The sequence below is a fragment of the Sprattus sprattus genome, assembly GCF_963457725.1.
Source record: "Sprattus sprattus genome assembly, chromosome: 8".
Taxonomy (NCBI): Eukaryota; Metazoa; Chordata; class Actinopteri; order Clupeiformes; family Clupeidae; genus Sprattus; species Sprattus sprattus.
Window position 1 is genome coordinate 4736752 of NC_137927.1, and position 17500 is coordinate 4754251.

Consider the following 17500-nt stretch of genomic DNA (forward strand, 5'->3'; position numbering starts at 1 on the left):
TGTGAGTGTGTGTGTGTGTGTCACTGACATCTTGTGAATCTGTGTGTGTGGGTGTGTGGTGTCACCATGCAGCAGTCCACACAGCAGCCTCTGGGAGCTAAGCTCAGTGTAGTGGAATAGAACACTTCAAAGAGCCGCCCAAGAGTTTCCAAACCAGCGCCTACCCCTCTCTGTATACCACGCCAATTAAGCGAGAAGCTCAAGAAATGTGAAGGAAAAAAAAATATATTTTTTAATCTTTTAAAACCAACTCACTTCATTTCATGCATTTATTTTTACTTAAACTGCCACACTGAGTTGCTTTCAAAGTAGTGAAGAACAAAAGCAGCCTTTGAATGTCTATGAGCCATCAGTGACCTCACTAACTCTCTCATCTCATCTCCCTGCCTCTGCAATGGGGGAGGATCACTGGAGTCTTCTTCAGGAGGAACAAGGCCTCAGTCTCACTCAGGGTTCTTTTTGTTTTAGCTGTGTTGTTTCTGTCTTATTTTTTTTTTTTCAAACACTGTCAGTGTAGAGTTGAAGTAGTTCATCTGACTTGTCTGACTTGTCTGCGGATTCTCGAGTGAAAAGCTCTGATGTCATCACCAGGTTTGACTTGCTGGCCAATGGCGGGGCTTCGCTGGTGCTGAGATTTGAGCGTCCTCCGTTTGCCTCCCTGTGGCGTTCCGTCTGGGTTCCCTGGAATGTGTTCCATGTGATGGAACCGCTAGTGATGCACCATGACACCAAGGACACGCCCATCTGTGACCTGAGTGGACTAGAGCGGCCCCGGCCCCGCCTCACTGCTACTCCTCTTTCCATATTCTTTAGCCCCTCCCCCGAAGCCAGCCCTATCGTACCTGAGACTCAGGTAAGGGAACCGCAGCCAGTCGCACACAGCACAGATATACTGTATGTAGGCCTCATGGGTAGGTTTAAGCTAACCTCAGGTGTGTTACAGCATTCAAAGCTATGGTCAATGCATCATATCATGGTTATGATATCACATGCAGGTTAGGGGATAGCCAGTCCTACCTTTCACGACACATCCTTAACACTCTAAGGTCCAAGGCCTTTTAGACTTTTCTAAGTTGTCTGACATGCCTTGATGTTTTTGTACATTTTGCTTAACTTAAAACATTGATGCACAAATGGAATATATGATTCTATTCTAGACGACCTCAGCAATAATATCATGTAAGTAAAAGGAATGTAGTAAAAAAAAGTTTAATTTAAATCAAATGTAAACATAACCTTGGAAAATCCTTGTTTCAGAGGTGCTCAGACTTTGTACATAAACACATTGTAAAGATTTATTCACAAGACTTTTTATTTCTGAGCCTTGTAAACATAGGTGTTGGCTAAACACATGTTAGTTTAGCATTCAGAAAGTATGTCTTGTTTCACTACCACATATTTATAATTTCAGAGTGTCCTGTACCATTCCTAAATCTGTGCCCCTACAAATGCATATTGATGAGTTGGTGTGAACAAACCTGTGACACCTCTCGCAAAGACAAAGGCCATATCCTAATGGCCCTAGAATGTCTTTGTGGCCCAAACCCCCCGGAGTGAATCTTGCCACATCATGACCCAATGGAGATCACTGAATCACCATCTCCTTATCATATGAATAGCTGTCATTTGCTAATGGGTGGGTCCTTAGCAGCAGAAACCCCACTCAGATACTAGAAAGTGCAACACATCAGTTCTACTCCCCTGACAAAGTGCTTATTTATTTTAAAATTTTGAACTGTATATATTATAAAAGAAAAGGGTTCAATGTTTCCGTGGTTGTTCTTTTTATGTCTCTAAGACGAAAACTCGCGGAGCTTTACATTTTTTTTGACAAAAAAATAAAAATATCCCGTACGAGGGATATAGACCTTAGACAGTTAAAGGTCACATCCTTAACCTCCACTGTGCCTTAAAGGTCACATCCTTAGCCTCCACTGTGCCTTAAAGGACACATCCTTAGCCTCCACTCATGTTTGTTCAATCGGAGGGAACATAAATGCCTTCGCTCCTTCAGTAATGTCAGTAATGTCTGTTTTCCCACGGCGGCTCGTGCAGCTCTGACTTAATTCCTCCTCTAATTGGTCTAGAAGTGATGATCTCACTGTGCCAAACACAGATGGCTGACTCTCAGGCCAACTCTGGATATTCTATACATTTGCAACTATATCCAGACGCTTTTGTTCAAACAAACAGATAGTTCCCAAAGTGCCTCTATTTTATTACACCATTTTGTTCCCAGGGTAAAGGTGTTAAACTGACTGAAAACACTGTGTTTTCTTTATCGTCTTTAATGGTCAAACTCCATGTTCACCTGTATAACTCACACAGTAACTACCCCGTTACAACATCCGGCCCCTATCAAAGTAAAAGTATCAGAACCGGAAATACATAGTTAACAAAGGACCCATGAACCAATTGTGGTCATGAGTATCTGAAGCAGTAGTGGAACACTCAATACATTGACCCATTATCCTATTGACTTCACTTCTTCGTCACAAGACAGTGTCACACGTTATGCTGCCATATCCTTGAAAAAAAAAAAATGTACTGGCTATGACAACGTGCATAAATAAATTTATATAACAATTATGTCACATAAAATTGTATGAACTGTCATGATAATCACAAAATAATATAATTTACCTTCATAATGACTAATTATATGATCATGGTATCTGTAATAACATGTTTATAACATGTTTATGTCAGATGTTCACAGATATTACACAGACATTGCCTACTGACTTCAGGTGCTTAGTATTACATTAGCATGGCTATGATTGCAGGTCTTCCACTGTCTTACACCCATAACGGTTGACACTGGACATGATCTGGCTGGCCAGAGACAGATGCATTACAATCAGTTGCGATATGAAAAGTATTGGCCTGACAATAAGCTGGGATTAGACCGCTGTTATTAATTACAGGTTATTTTTACGATACTGGTGATGTAGTTGGCCTTTGAGGATGTTTTCATCTGTTTACTTGTTTTGTGTATTTACTGTATTTGTGTCATATCCCTGTCAGGTCCTGCATGAGCAAACTCGTCTCCCGGGAAGTGAGCTGAGACTGGTGTACCTGAGCTCACGGGCGTCCGGCTACAAGCCGGTGCTGAAGGTGACCTTGACCCAGGCAGCTGTGCCCTTCGGCCTCTCCAAGGTGCACATGATCCTGTCTGTTGAGGGTAGAATGCTCCAGAAGTGGTTTCCTGCCTCGCCCAACCTCTCCTACATGCTTCTGTGGGATAAGACTGACGCCTATGGCCAGAGGGTGTATGGCTTAGGCAGCGCTGTAGGTGAGTGTGTGTTAATCTGTATTCTCCTGCTTTGTAAGGGCTGCATACTGTTAGTTCACTGGATCTGTGTGTTTGGGGGAAGGGTGTACAGTAGGGGTGTGATGTGTATAGGAGACATTTAACAGTATTATTATCTGTAAATTAAATCTGTGAAGTGACTCTGGTGCCCATTATTGTTGAAAAGGTGCTTGTTGATTGGAATTGAACTGAACTAAATTGAATTGAATTGAATTGAATTGAATTGAATTGAATTGAATTGAATTGAATCAAATCGAACTGAGGTGGATTGATCTGGATTGATTTTGAAATGGATTGCATTGCACTTAATGGCAAACAGCAGCTGTTAGCATCATAAACTGGCCTGCTGACTGCATAACACAGCCCATTGGTACAGGCAGAGCCTTTTCTTTGGAAAGCATTCCTTCCGCATGCTGCCAACCAGCAGTCTGTGGCATCAGGAGAATTGGACAGAAATCTTGGCTGGTGTGCCAAGCTGTTTGAAGATGAAAGGATTTGGAAGGGTAGGAAATAAAAGAACAACAAACAAACAAACACACACACCCACACAAACATAGACATACTCACACACACACATACACACACACACACACACACACACACACATACACAAACACACAGCAGCTGAGAGCTTTTGAGGAGGATTTGTTTTCCTCTAATTATAACTACACATCTATCGAGGGGTATGCAGAAGTCAACACAGTTGCAAGGGGGCATGTTAAGTATATTGTCATTGCTTGTGTTGGTCATTCATTTATCTGTTGTTGCTGTTGAAAGCTTCTTTGTTAGCCTATAAAGTTTTAATTCAAGACTGCTCTACTAGCATGGCTTTACACACAATAGCCAAACAGCAGAATGATCAATTATAGCACCTATAACGGCAAACTAATGATGATAAACACCAAAAACAACTTAAACGGTAGCAGTAGAAAGAAAAGAGGAACATGTAATGTGGAAAATAATACACAACACAAACACACCCATGGGAGGTTTTGTCTCAATGTCTCTCAGCGTCAGGCAATATAGGCCTCTGGTTAGCGAGAGGTGCATTCTTCTCTACTCATAGTAGCAGGCTCTATTTGAGTAAGATGTTATCACTTATTCTAATGTATACCTGTTTGTAAGTAGGCTAAGCTTTATCAAGTATCACTTTTCTAGTCTATGATTTTTCACCACTGACTGAAATCATTAACCATTCCTTATTTAACAACTTCACAATTGAATTAAACTGTATCGGGTGCTTCCCCTTATGGTTACCTGCTGTCTTCACCTGTTTGTTTTCCCTGCCCTCTCCATCCTCAGGACTGAATCACAGTCTGATCAATTGCAATTTGTTCAAATAATTACCACGTTGTGCGCTCTTTCTCTGACTGAGTTGTCTACTTAAAGATGTTAAGACAGCTCAGATTTTAAACGCAAACATTTTTGCTACCACAGCGGCATCCCTGATTTAGGAAAACGAATTCTACCAAGCCAAGGCTGAACTCGCAGACAAACAGACAAACTGTCAAACATTCTGTTTGAACAAAGCTCAAAAGAGAAAACAAAGAAAATAAGATGTTTCCCTCAATAGATGTTTCTTTTTGTTGTCTGAAAATGTTCTTGTAAAGCGCTGGGGTAAGACCAGTATCATAATCAAGCTAACAAGAGACAAGACCCATCACTAACTGTTTGCAAGACTGAATAAAATGTTCGACTTCAAGCTTACCATGTGGTTTCCACTGAAAACACATTATTGGCCTACTTTAAAACCTACCAGTTATCATTCATCCACAGGCACTTTTCTTTCATTCCTTCACCTGTCTTCTCCTTTTCACTTTTCTTTTTCTGTTCTGCATCATTAACTTGAGGAGTTAATATACATATTTTTTTATACAATGACATACAACAGTTAACAGTTTAACGTCTTGTCTTTTAAAATAAATAAATGTTTTTTAAATTATCCAAGATAAACGAATGACAGCAAAGTCTTCTGTCATTATGTAACTCAGCCTACCATTGGTTTTGCACCTCTGTCTGTGAGGTGCCCCTATGCATTATCATTTCACACCTCCTTCTTGTGCCACTGATTGTAACTCTAAAAGTGATCTCTTTAGGCAAAGTCTTCTCTCATGTGCACACTGGTTAAATATAAGCACTGTTAACGTGTGCCTGATTAAAGATTACAGTCTATTCAGATCAGTTTGAAAACCAAAACTAACATTTACTTACATCACAATCCAAGGAGATTGATGCTTTTATTGCATATCCTCAGTCGGTTAATGCTGTATAACTCTGATTATGTTGGTGTCTTGCATATTCGGCATAAAAGGATAAATAAATAACTCAGCGCAGCTCTTCCAGCTGCTGGGTTTGAAGGTCATCCAAAACCTGCCGGTTGCCGTGGTGAAATGTCTCCTTAATTGACTGGTTTCCTGCGAGAGGGAGAGATTTTCACTGCTGCATAATTTCATTTTATTTATTTTTGGATAAGTATGCTGAAGTTTTTAAAGTGTAGTTGATCATTTATCCTACTCTTTTCCTGTTCTTTGATGTGATTTTTTTTTTTTATGGAAATGTTATCAAGTGAAGATGTGATCAATTCTCAACTCTGAGACAGAAACTTGGACTCCGAGAGCTCCATGCAGCTTTTACAGTCATCTACATAGGAATCTGGAGTCCATTCCTCACAAGGTTTCTGTACCCTGTGTGCATTTAAATACATACATTTGTGATATCCTCTGTGAAAATGATGTGTTTTTTTTCCGGAGCTATTCTTTCATTCTGCAGTGTCTGGTGGTTTAAATTATGAATCTTTCTTGAGTGTGAGAATAAACAATCCCCCTAGAATTCTGCTTTTTCATTCTACTTCATCTGTCAATCTTGAAAAGGCCTCTGGTTTGAATGTAATGACTAATCATTATAATTTGTTAAGTTTGTTTGGGTTTTGAGTGTGACAATCCCTAGAATTTGTTTTGCTGTTCTCTCGTTACATGTCAGGTTGTGTTAGTGTGAGTCTTATCTGAGAGTGATGATCACTAGTAAGTGTATTGTGTGTTGTGTTTGGTTCTGCAGTGTCGGTGGGCTTTGAGTATGAGGCGTGTCTGAGTGTGATTCTGTGGGAGAAGAGAAGCATCGCTCTGCAGGGATACCAGTTTGACACCTCCAGCATGGGGCTCTGGACACTGGACAAACATCACGCTCTGGACGTCAGCAACGGTAAGATCAGGAGCGCCTTTCAAAACACTAAGTCCAATTCTAGACACAGGTATGAGGAGGTATGGTGATATTCATCTCCACCCCTGGAAATTGGGTGTACAATCTTTCGTAGTTCCATAAAACCTTACAGCCGTGGATTGGGCTGTGCATAAAATAAGCATGAATCGCACATTCCAGCTGGTATAATGGGGTTGTTGGGGTGCAATTGTACCTATCAGACATCAGGCAGTGCACAGAAGGACAGAAGGGCAAATGGATGTTCTCCATCAGCCTGGGCAACTGAGTGAACATCAGGGCTTAATTTGAGCCGGATCCATACAATAATATGATACCTATATTTCAGTGATAGTGGTGTGCGTGCGAGGTTCATTTGGCTGCCCCCTGGATGAAATGAAAGAATCGGACATTTAAACAGATTGAGGCACCTTTGAGAACCTTTTAGACTGCAAACAGTATGTGAGAGTAGCCATGTTGTAAATCCAAATCCTTCCTTCTTTCTCCAGTTTTCAAATTTTTTTAAACCTGTAGGTCAGTTGCACCCTAAGCAGACCACAGTGGTTTTGGCAGATAAACAGGGTGGCGGTGATACTTCAGTTTCTTAGCCTGATTGCCTTTTATGGTTGTAAATAGAATTTACCACCATGCTACCATTTCCACATATGAAGCAATCTACAGACAGAATTATCCTCCCTCCACCTACCCCTCTCTCTCCCTTCTTTCTCTCCCTCCCTCTCTCCTCTCCCTCACTTTCACACCCTCTGTCTGGCCCTGTCCTCTGTTAATCTTCACTGGTGTGATACACTGTGCTGTCTGTACAAGTGTAACCAGAACAAGACTAAGGTGGAAAAAGCTGCTTATATACACTTGTGGTAATGCATCTATGATGCTTTTCCAAGAGGAAGAGTCACTTTTGACCCCAGAACCCATACTCATTGGAGTTCTGCCTCTTCTGACATCAGAGAGAGAGCGAGAGTCAACAGCTGCTGAAATGTGTTTCCACTGTTTATTTCCAGAGCAGTGTTCAAGCTGCCTTTTTCATTAAACATTGAGCGCCGAGCGTTATTTATCTGAACCAAATCTGTCAAGAATTTCCCACAAAAAGATCACACAAGGAAAGTGAGAATGAAAACGTGTAATGTCATCTCAGTTTTTTTGTTTTCTTTTTCGCACCATGTGTCTCATTGAAGCACTCCCCTACACACACACACACACACACACACACACACACACCTGACGAAACAGAAAGAAAAAAGTATTTCCGCCAAAGTTCTCCCCTCAGCAGCGCGCCTTTGAGTGCTCCGTTCTGACGGCAGTTTTTGACGTGTGTTTCCAGCGTGTGTTTCATAACTCCCCCCTGCTGTGTGTGTGTTTGTGTGTGTGTGTGTGTTTGACGCAGGTTTCCAGCATGTGTTTCATAGCTACCCCCCTGCTGTGAGGAGCCCCAGTATGTAGCCCAGACACTATGTTGGGCTAATCTCTGCCTTTCACATTCTCGCTGTAGACTCGTTTGTCAGTGTGTTAAAAAGTTTATCTGGCATGTGTGCGAGCATGCACTGATGCTCCTTTCCTATGGCGTGTGTGTCTGTGTGTGTGCGTGTGCGTGTGCGTGTGCGCGTGCGCGTGCGCGTGCGCGTGCGTGTGTGTGTGTGTGTGTGTATGTGTGTGTGTGTGTGTGTGTGTGTGGGTGTGTGTGTGTGTGTGTCTGTGTTGTGTGCCCCTCAGTGCAATAGCATCATTTCATGGTGGGATTAGGAGAACACATAAATAGAAAAGGTTACATCACTGCTCTCGGCGTCAGCAGGCTCTGTTAAGTTAAAGTATGTTTGTCATAGATCTTAGTGCAGGTGGACACCTCAAGAACTGCATTCTCCTGTCTCAATGTTCTGTCTTTCATGACATTGCTACAAATCCTCATGTTCATTTAAAGTATGTATACACATAAAGGGATTACCTCACTCACTGTGTGTCTCTTGCTCTGTCGCTCTGTCTGTGTTTAATTCTCTCACTCTTGCTTTGTCTCTTCCTCTCTCTCACTCTGTCTCTTTCGCTCTGCACTGTCAGCAGGTTGTGTGAAATCAACACTTCTATGCAGTGATTTGTATAGGGGTACAAAGGTTGCTCTAAGCCTTAGGGTTCAGACCACTATAAAGACACTTGGGACAATGTGCATTTTAAATGGCGCTATACAATCAAATATTATTGATTTGATATTGAAATGATTTGGTTACTTTACTTTTATTCCAATATCTTCATATGAATTTAAAAAAACAAGCCTTCACACTTAGGAACACAACAAAAGCTGCCAAAAAGAGTTAGATAGTACCTTTTCAAAGTGCCTGAACCAAATTTTCCTTAAATCAAAAAAACATCAAACTATAGAATGAAATGGCTTACTACATTAAAATGCTTTTAGATTTTCAAATAATGAAAACAAATACATAGCTTGTTTTAATGTGTAACTTAATCTTAGGATAACTGTGCTTTCGTAACAGAATATCTTCAAAGTTAATCTTATTATTATTTTTCAATTGATAGTATAGCATACATTTTACAGTTGTCACTAAAAGTACATTATTGTTGCATGTAAAGCTCCTGTAGCTCTGATAGTAAGGCAGGGGAACAACATCAAGACCATGGGCTTAACGCCCAGGAGATATACTGTATATGATGATGACAATGTGTGTTGTGGATAAAGGATCTGTTAGGGAGTATATCATTATTCCAGTATTACTTCTTACACAATTCCACAAATATTCAAAATTTTCCACAAACTAGATCATCAAACTGATTTTGACAAATATTGTGACAGGAAATATTTGTTTACTTAACAGGACTGTGTTAAGAAAAGCTGTCTGATGTGCTCCAGTGCCAATCACAAATTGGACAGAAAGGATACAGCCACAGTATGAGCAATACTAAAGTCTGATGGGTGTTTATTGATTTAAATTTACCAGAACATGTCAAATCACTGTGAGCTGAACCCCCGTGTGGTTCTTCTGTCTAGCTTTAGGGTTAGGATGGCCAACTCCAAAGCCGTTCTGCAAAGTGACAGGACTCAAGACCATTTGTTAATTCCTCAGAATGCATTGTCTTTTTACTGTACTGCCAGTGGTATAGTGGTCCCTGTAGAAGTGGGTATACTCTTAATTTTTTAAGCAGCCCATACAGCACAGGATAAACTGCCTGTTTTGAGAAGTGGGTATACCCAATGCTGACTGAAAATTAAGTGGGCTACACCACTGTGTACTGCCCTCCAAGTGTACTGTATAGCCTAATACATATAGACAGCCAGCCTAACTCCTTTCATGGAAGGAGGGATGTAGCCTCCAAGGATGTAGCCTCCAAACTCCAGGTTTATTGATGAAAAAAAGTGACAGGGCTCAAGACTCATTTGAGGTAATTGTTGAACAATAACAACACACTCCAGACCTACAAAATTAGCTGCATTGTAAACCCAAACACTGTGATTGACTGTGCACAAAACATGACACTGGGGTAGGTGTACTGACAAAGACCCACTGGGAGGTCTAATGGTTGGAGGCCCAATCAATACAGCCTTTCTGCATTATTATATGGAAATCTTATTGGGAATTTGATGTATTAAAGTGGAGATCACTCTGAAACAACGTTAAAATAATTGACTGGCAATTTCACACGGAATGTTTAACAGTGTGTCTCTTTACTGTGCTTCTTTCTCTCTCTCTGTTTCTCGCTCTCTCTTTCTCTCGCTCTCTTCTCCTCTCTTTCTTTCTCTGAAATGACTCTCACCCTAGAGATCAATGCCTCTTCTAGAATCAATCGTTTGATTGCTTTTTCATCCACAGCCGAGACATTCACAGATGTAAAATACTTCTGGCCCCCATTCAAGGGCTCTCCAGTCAACAGGCTCTGCATCACTGCCACGCTAACTGTTGTGTGCCATTATCCTCGCAGTGAAATGCCTTACAAAAAGAAAGACCTTGATGTTAATATGCTTCTTCTTTTTGCATCACTACCTTTCTAAGCGGGAAAAGAGGTATAGTCATTGGCATTTTCAATCAACGAGGAGGCTGGATTCTCTTGTTATGGTTCTGGAATGTACAGGAAGAACACGGAGAATACCTTTCATCTGTGCTGCGGTGTCCAGTCTGTACAGATCGGGGTCTTAACCTGAGGGAGGATTAAAAAGAGTTAGCCGGAACTGGTTTGTTCTGACGGTTATTCGCTCTGAGAAGCCAAGCTTCAGCCCCATTCATCTTCGCTAATGGAAGAACTGGAAAAGGAGGCGTGAGAGGGGGAGGCATTGACTGAACCACCCCAAACTTCCCCCTAGCACCGTCTTCATATGAACCCTTTCCTCAATCAATTAGTCAATGGTAGAAAGTAATCAGGCAGGAACTACTAATTGCTAAGCAGTTCTCTCTACTTTCCCAGGGGAAGAACTTGGATGTGATGCACGCACACACACACACACACACACACACACACACACACACACACACACACACACACACACACACACACACACACACACACACACACGAAGGGCGTTTGTTGTTTGTGAATTTCTGTTAAAAGTTTAAATGCCAGGAAGGGGAAACAGACGGCAGCCAATAGCAAAGTGAGGATGAGGTGAGACAGTCAGTTACACTGCATATGGAACTCAAAGATCTGCAGTCAGCCAATGAGATTGCACACTTAAAAAGCTGACGCGGGTCTTCATCCAATCAAGTCGCTGAATCAAGTGCAGGGTGGGTGACATCCAGCCAATCAGAAAGCTGTTTGCAGCCGCATCATTGAAGTGATTAATAGGCCAAAGCAGGCATTGGAATTCCAACATGTTGCTGGATATGAATAATTCATGGGAGTTGGCTCAGTACGACCCTTTGAAGTTGCTCTTTGACTTCATTCTTTCTTTGAAGAAACAAGTCAAATGTGGAAGTGGCTAAAATATTTATCTGTGCTGACTCTTCACACACTGGGTGCTTAACGGGAAGTGAATGAGACTGTGAAAGTGATCAAAGCATTGTCTGACGTCACTCCTGCCAGTTCTCAGGTAACACAAGACCAGACCTTTGATGTTCCACGTAGCATTTAAACTAATCTCAATATTCAGTGCCTGTGTTTATGTTGTGTTGCTTCGGTGCAATGTTTAATCCATTTTAATCTTTTTATCTTCAATTTTCTTTTCAATGACTGACAAAATGTAAAGATTTTTCTGATCCTCCCCATCGATTTCACTGTTAGGCAGGCGTGCTGCGGGTGTGTCTTTCTCCCTGCACGGATTACCTCTGCCTCAGATGGGTTCTGACACTGGAACAGACCCAGCTTTTATTCTGGTGCGGACTGGAACCAGATCTGGGCCACATTAGTTAGTCAGTCCACTGCTGTTTAAGCATATCCCCTCACCTCACCTCACCTCGCCTCCTCTCCCCTCACCTCACCTCACCTCCCCTCACCTCCTCTCCTCTCCTCTTCTCCTGAACCTCAGCAGATTACAGAGTAAAGAGTTACGGGCTTCATGGTCATGTGCACAGAATAGCAGCTTAACACTGTGCGCATAACATGATTTAATCTTAAAATAAATAATAAATCTAATACATTGTTGAATCAAATTAAGGTGAGTATCTAACAAAAGAACATGTACATGATTTCATATCTGTGCATGTGATTTCATATGTGTGCATCGTCTATGTACAGTCAGCATATGTGCTTACAGCAGTCTGCTCACAGTGACTGCACCTGTCAACAGGTATCCTGTTCAAAGGCAACGGCGAGCAGCGGTTGCTCTCTCTGCTGCCCCCTGTCATCGCTACGGTGATGGGCAACGGGCGGCGCCGCAGCATCTCCTGCCCCAGCTGTAATGGGCAGGCGGAAGGCAACAAGCTTCTTGCCCCCGTGGCTCTGGCCTGGGGCCTGGATGGTAGCCTCTACGTGGGGGACTTCAACTACATCAGACGCATTTACCCCTCCAGGAACGTCAGCAGCATCATGGAGCTCAGGTCAGTCACCACCACTGCTACTACAACAACTACTGGAAGTAGTGATAGTGAGTTTTTGTACATACAAAATTACTTGTTTAGTATTCTGGTGCTTTAAATCTTATACAGTTATGCCATGGCAGTTGTAGTCATACATTATACAGTAATGCGGTGGCAGTAATAGTAATACATTATACAGTAATGCCATGGCACTATCATGACAAAACAAAAACCATTTAAAATAATGTTTCAATAATAATGAAATGAGAAAGAACACATTAAGGCACTGCAGCTTAAGAGAAAAAAGAGATGCAAGCAGTGGAGCATCAGCATGAGGGCCTCACAGACAGACCCTGAACATCAGCATGAGGGCCTCACAGACAGACCCTGAGCATCAGCAAGAGGGCCTCACATCAGGCCCCTGAGCATCAGCATGAGGGCCTCACAGACAGACCCTGAACATCAGCATGAGGACCTCACAGACAGACCCTGAACATCAGCATGAGGGCCTCACATCAGGCCCCTGAACATCAGCATGAGGGCCTCACAGACAGACCCTGAACATCAGCATGAGGGCCTCACATCAGGCCCCTGAACATCAGCATGAGGCCCTCACATCAGGCCCCTGAACATCAGCATGAGGGCTTCACAGACAGACCCTGAACATCAGCATGAGGGCCTCACATCAGGCCCCTGAACATCAGCATGAGGGCCTCACATCAGGCCCCTGAGCATCAGCATGAGGGCCTCACAGACAGACCCTGAACATCAGCATGAGGGCCTCACAGACAGACCCTGAGCATCAGCATGAGGGCCTCACATCAGGCCCCTGAACATCAGCATGAGGGCCTCCCATCAGGGAGGATACAGAGGACGCTCTGTTGGCAGGATGCATGAGTGGTGTGGTGTGGATGGGTTGGCACATGAAGGGTGTGGTGTGGATAGGGTGGATGGTTCAATGGATGACGTTCAGGAATAGTATCTTGCACATGAGGAAGAAAGAAGAAAGGGAAATAACTACTAAGATACTTGTGGAGGTATACGTGTGGGAGGCAGACATAGTGGTAAGAAGTAAGGTAGTGAGATAATAGTAGTTAGATGGCGCATGAATGTATGCGTGAAAGAAAAAAGTAAATTAAAATAAAAAAAAGTGATAATTTAAGAAATGTATTTGAGTTTTCTCCCCTGGTAATGACAAACCTTGGGTCCAGTCTCCTGAAGTGCCCCTGAAGAGTCCTTGTGCTAGCTCATACTCACAGACCACACTAATCATTTCTCCAAGGTGATATTTATCTTCTTTCATAACCATCGGCTTGATCAATAATTCATTATAACACAGATAGCCAGAGAATAAGCCTTTGATTTACAAAGGTACCAAATCCCTTGAAAAGAGAGAGAGCGTGTCGTGCTGTGGCAATCGAAGACAGGGATAACTCCTGCTCTCAAATAAAGAAGAGAAATATCAACCGACAAAGCTGATCCCCCTCGTATTCAGCTCCTTCTAAAACACCTGTGGTAGTGTCAGTACTTTACTTTCCCCCATCCGTAATTCACATCCATAACTTACACCTTCCTGTGTTCTATCCTAACATCTCCATCCCTCTCGCTTTCTCCCCCTCCCCCCTCTCTGTCTCTACATTGCTACCTGTTCTACCTGAAATCCTTCACTCCTAGGAATAAAGACTTCAGGCACAGGTAAGTGCTTGCATGCATTGTGAAGAGTCATCCCTTTTTAATATGTAATGAGTAAGGTTTAATGTAGCTCCTCAAGTCCTATACAGAAGGCCTGTGTGTGGACAACTCTGTGTTCTCTGGGAAAGCCTGAAAGCAGAAAAATAGAGAAACAGAAACTGTAAAATCAGTACTCGTTCCCTAGATGATACCTTTTGGGTTCCAGTCTCAGCGATGCGCCGTGCAAACACCTGAACGCATCAAATCAATTATTCAGTGTGGACATACACAGAAGAACAAATGATAAAAAGTATAGACATTTTCTCTCATTTTCCTTAGAGAGGCATGTCTGTTCCCACACACATATGTCTATTATCTTGCTTTCTCCTTTATTGTCCTCTTTCCCTCGCATCCTCTCTTCCTCTCTATATCTTCTCCCTTCTCTCCCCCTCACACCATCTCCCTATCTACCTCTCCCCCTCTCTCTCCCTCTATTTTTACCCCCCCCCCCACACACTGTCCCCTACCCCCACTCTCTCTCTCCCTCCGTCTCCCCCTCCTCTCTCTCCCTCTCTTCTCCCCACTCCTCACTCTCGCTCATAGACACACACACTGTCCCTCTGTCCCTTATCCCTACTGTCCCTCTCTCTTTCCCTCTCTCCCTCTCCCCCTCCTCTCCTCCCCCCTCTCCCCACTCCTCTCTGTCCATCTCCCTCCCCCTTCCTCTCCTTCTCCTCTTCCCACACCTCTCTCTTCCTCGCTCTGTGTCTGTAATAGTGGTGTATCTGGAGGAGATGTATGTGTGTATGTCTATTTTCCAGGATTATTAGTGTTTAAATGTATTTAAGAAATGAACACCACACATTTGAAATCTGCATCAAATATACATAATAAAATACGTTGGCCTTTGGTAAAAAATTACCGGTGTGATTTATGACAAAAATGCATCTATTCGTATCCACACCTAACAGACTGCACAACAAATGTAACCATGTTAAACTATTTGAAAAAACCTTTATGTCCTTGATCTTACTATGATTTATTTGATCCATTCAAGTTGGGGGGTTGAAGGATGTCATACATCCTCGTAAATTTAAGATGATAGAAAATAAATTCATTCTTGAACGGAACACAGCATGAGGGTAGATGGACATCTCTGACTGATGAAACAAACTCATAGACAGAGCGAGAGAGAGAGAGTGTGAGAGAGAGAGAGAGAGAGAGCGAGAGAGAGAGAGGCTGAAGAGAAGTAGAGTGACAAAAAAGAGAAAGAGGAAACGGAGAAAAGGGAAAAGAAAATGCGGAAAAGAGAGATAGAAAGAGAGGAGAAAGAATGAAAGAATACATATTCCTCATCACTCCATCCTTTCCAAATACGCTTTCATTTGGCGTTACCGTCCCTTCGGGAGTGATCATGACTGCGATGATTTGGCGCATTCGGAGATCTGTCATCTTGTCCTCTTTCAATACGTTCCAGTCAGATCTCATTTGGCTTGCTTTCACACACAACACAGTCTTTGTCCCATCTTCGCTCTATCTGTTTCTCATTCAACATACACACATGCCTACACACACACACACACACACACACACACCCACGCACGCACGCACGCACGCACGCACGCACGCACGCACGCACGCACGCACGCACACACACACACACACACACACACACATACATACACACATACATGTACATACATACATACATACATACATACATACATACACACACACACACACACACACACACATACAGAGATACATACATCCACACACACGTTACTGACACTCACACTTGCCCACGTACACACTGACTCTTTACACACACACATACACACATATACGCACACACATACACAAACACATGCGCAGACTCCTAGGGAAAAATTCACACTGAATCGCAGCGCCTTGATAATCATATGAATATTCCAATCATCATTCAGTTATCATCCGTCAGAGCCAATTTGGTTCTCTGCACTCAAAACGTCTCTTCAGGCATCTGCAGGCATCGGCAAACATCCGTCTGCCCCTTTACTCTCTCAGCCGACAGCTCTCCTGCTCAAGCTTCAGTCATTGTGATCTCTGTAATTTGAGCAGATCACTTCATCTTTCACTCTATCTGTCTCTCTATGTTTCAGATAATCACTTCATCTTTCTCTCTATCCTTCTCTCTATGTTTCAACAGATCACTTCATCTTTCTCTCTATCCTTCTCTCTATGTTTCAACAGATCACTTCATCTTTCACTTTCACCTGCTTTCTCTACCTCTATCACTTTCTCACTGTCTCTTTTCTCATCCTTATCTCTTATGTTTTTCACCGTGTTTCTCTCTTTCCCTCTTTTTTCCTGCATAGTAACAACCCTGCCCACCGTTACTATCTGGCCACTGACCCGGTCACTGGGCAGCTGTACGTCTCGGACACCAACTCACGCCGCATCTACCGGCCACGGGCCCTAGGGGGCAGCTTGGAGCCCCAGCAGAACGTGGAGGTGGTGGTGGGCACGGGGGAGCACTGTCTGCCCTTCGACGAGGCCCACTGCGGGGACGGAGGACCGGCTACAGACGCCTCGCTGGCTGGACCCAAAGGTAGGATCACCTGACACCTCCACCCACTTGGGCTTCCACTCCCCACTTCAGTCATCTGTGCTCGGTGGGGGGCAGGAGGTCACCAGGAGTTCAATATGCATTGCATATATCACATCAATCTGAATAATACAAGATTGATATCTGTCATTTGATACGACATGATACTTGGGAAAATATAATGGTGCTGCACAGGATCAACAAGATGGGTACAGAGAGACTGTCGGCACTTTAAGAATCACCATCAGGCATCTCCCTCTCGTCTGTCTCCCTCTCCCTCTTCTCTCTCTCTCCTTTGTCTCTCTCTCTCTCTCTCCCTCATCTCTCTATCTGTCCTCTCTTTCTATCTCCTCTCTATCTCTCCACTCTCTCTCTAATCTCTCTTCTATCTCTCGTCCTTCTCTTATACCTCTCTCTCTCTATCTCTCCCCTCTCTCTCTCTCCGTTTCGCTCTCTTCCTTCTCTAACACCTCTTCCCTGATGAGCAGAGTTATCATCTTCCTGCATGGTAGGATTCATATAACAGTACATCAGCATCTAACCATGAGAAAGTACATTAGCTGTACCCTGAGATTTAGAACACTTGACTGTGAGCAGGCTGGTGGCCTTCTCCAAAAGCTATATCTGTCAGCCCCAGAGGTTGGGATTGGTTCTCTCCCCGTCCTGTAGGCTGTGCGATGATTTAGGGTAGTGGTCATTTGACAGAGCACTGGGATTTACACACCTGGGATGCTACTGGGTGATGATTTGATGAGGCCATGGGATATCTAG

The 17500-nt window shown here is 43.1% G+C and overlaps 1 protein-coding gene across 1 annotated transcript in view; it reads left to right on the plus strand.

Annotated features, from left to right (window-relative positions):
• The window catches only part of LOC308368738 (teneurin-3), a gene marked incomplete at both ends in the record, with an annotated part of 127741 nt that overhangs the window by 98965 nt on the left and 11276 nt on the right, over positions 1-17500 (plus strand). Inside the window, 6 exons of the mRNA XM_080842990.1 lie at positions 592-853; positions 3028-3295; positions 6368-6511; positions 12243-12492; positions 14146-14166; positions 16500-16732. Coding sequence (XP_080699116.1) covers positions 592-853; positions 3028-3295; positions 6368-6511; positions 12243-12492; positions 14146-14166; positions 16500-16732 — 1178 coding nt within the window. The remainder of the gene's footprint in view (positions 1-591; positions 854-3027; positions 3296-6367; positions 6512-12242; positions 12493-14145; positions 14167-16499; positions 16733-17500) is intronic.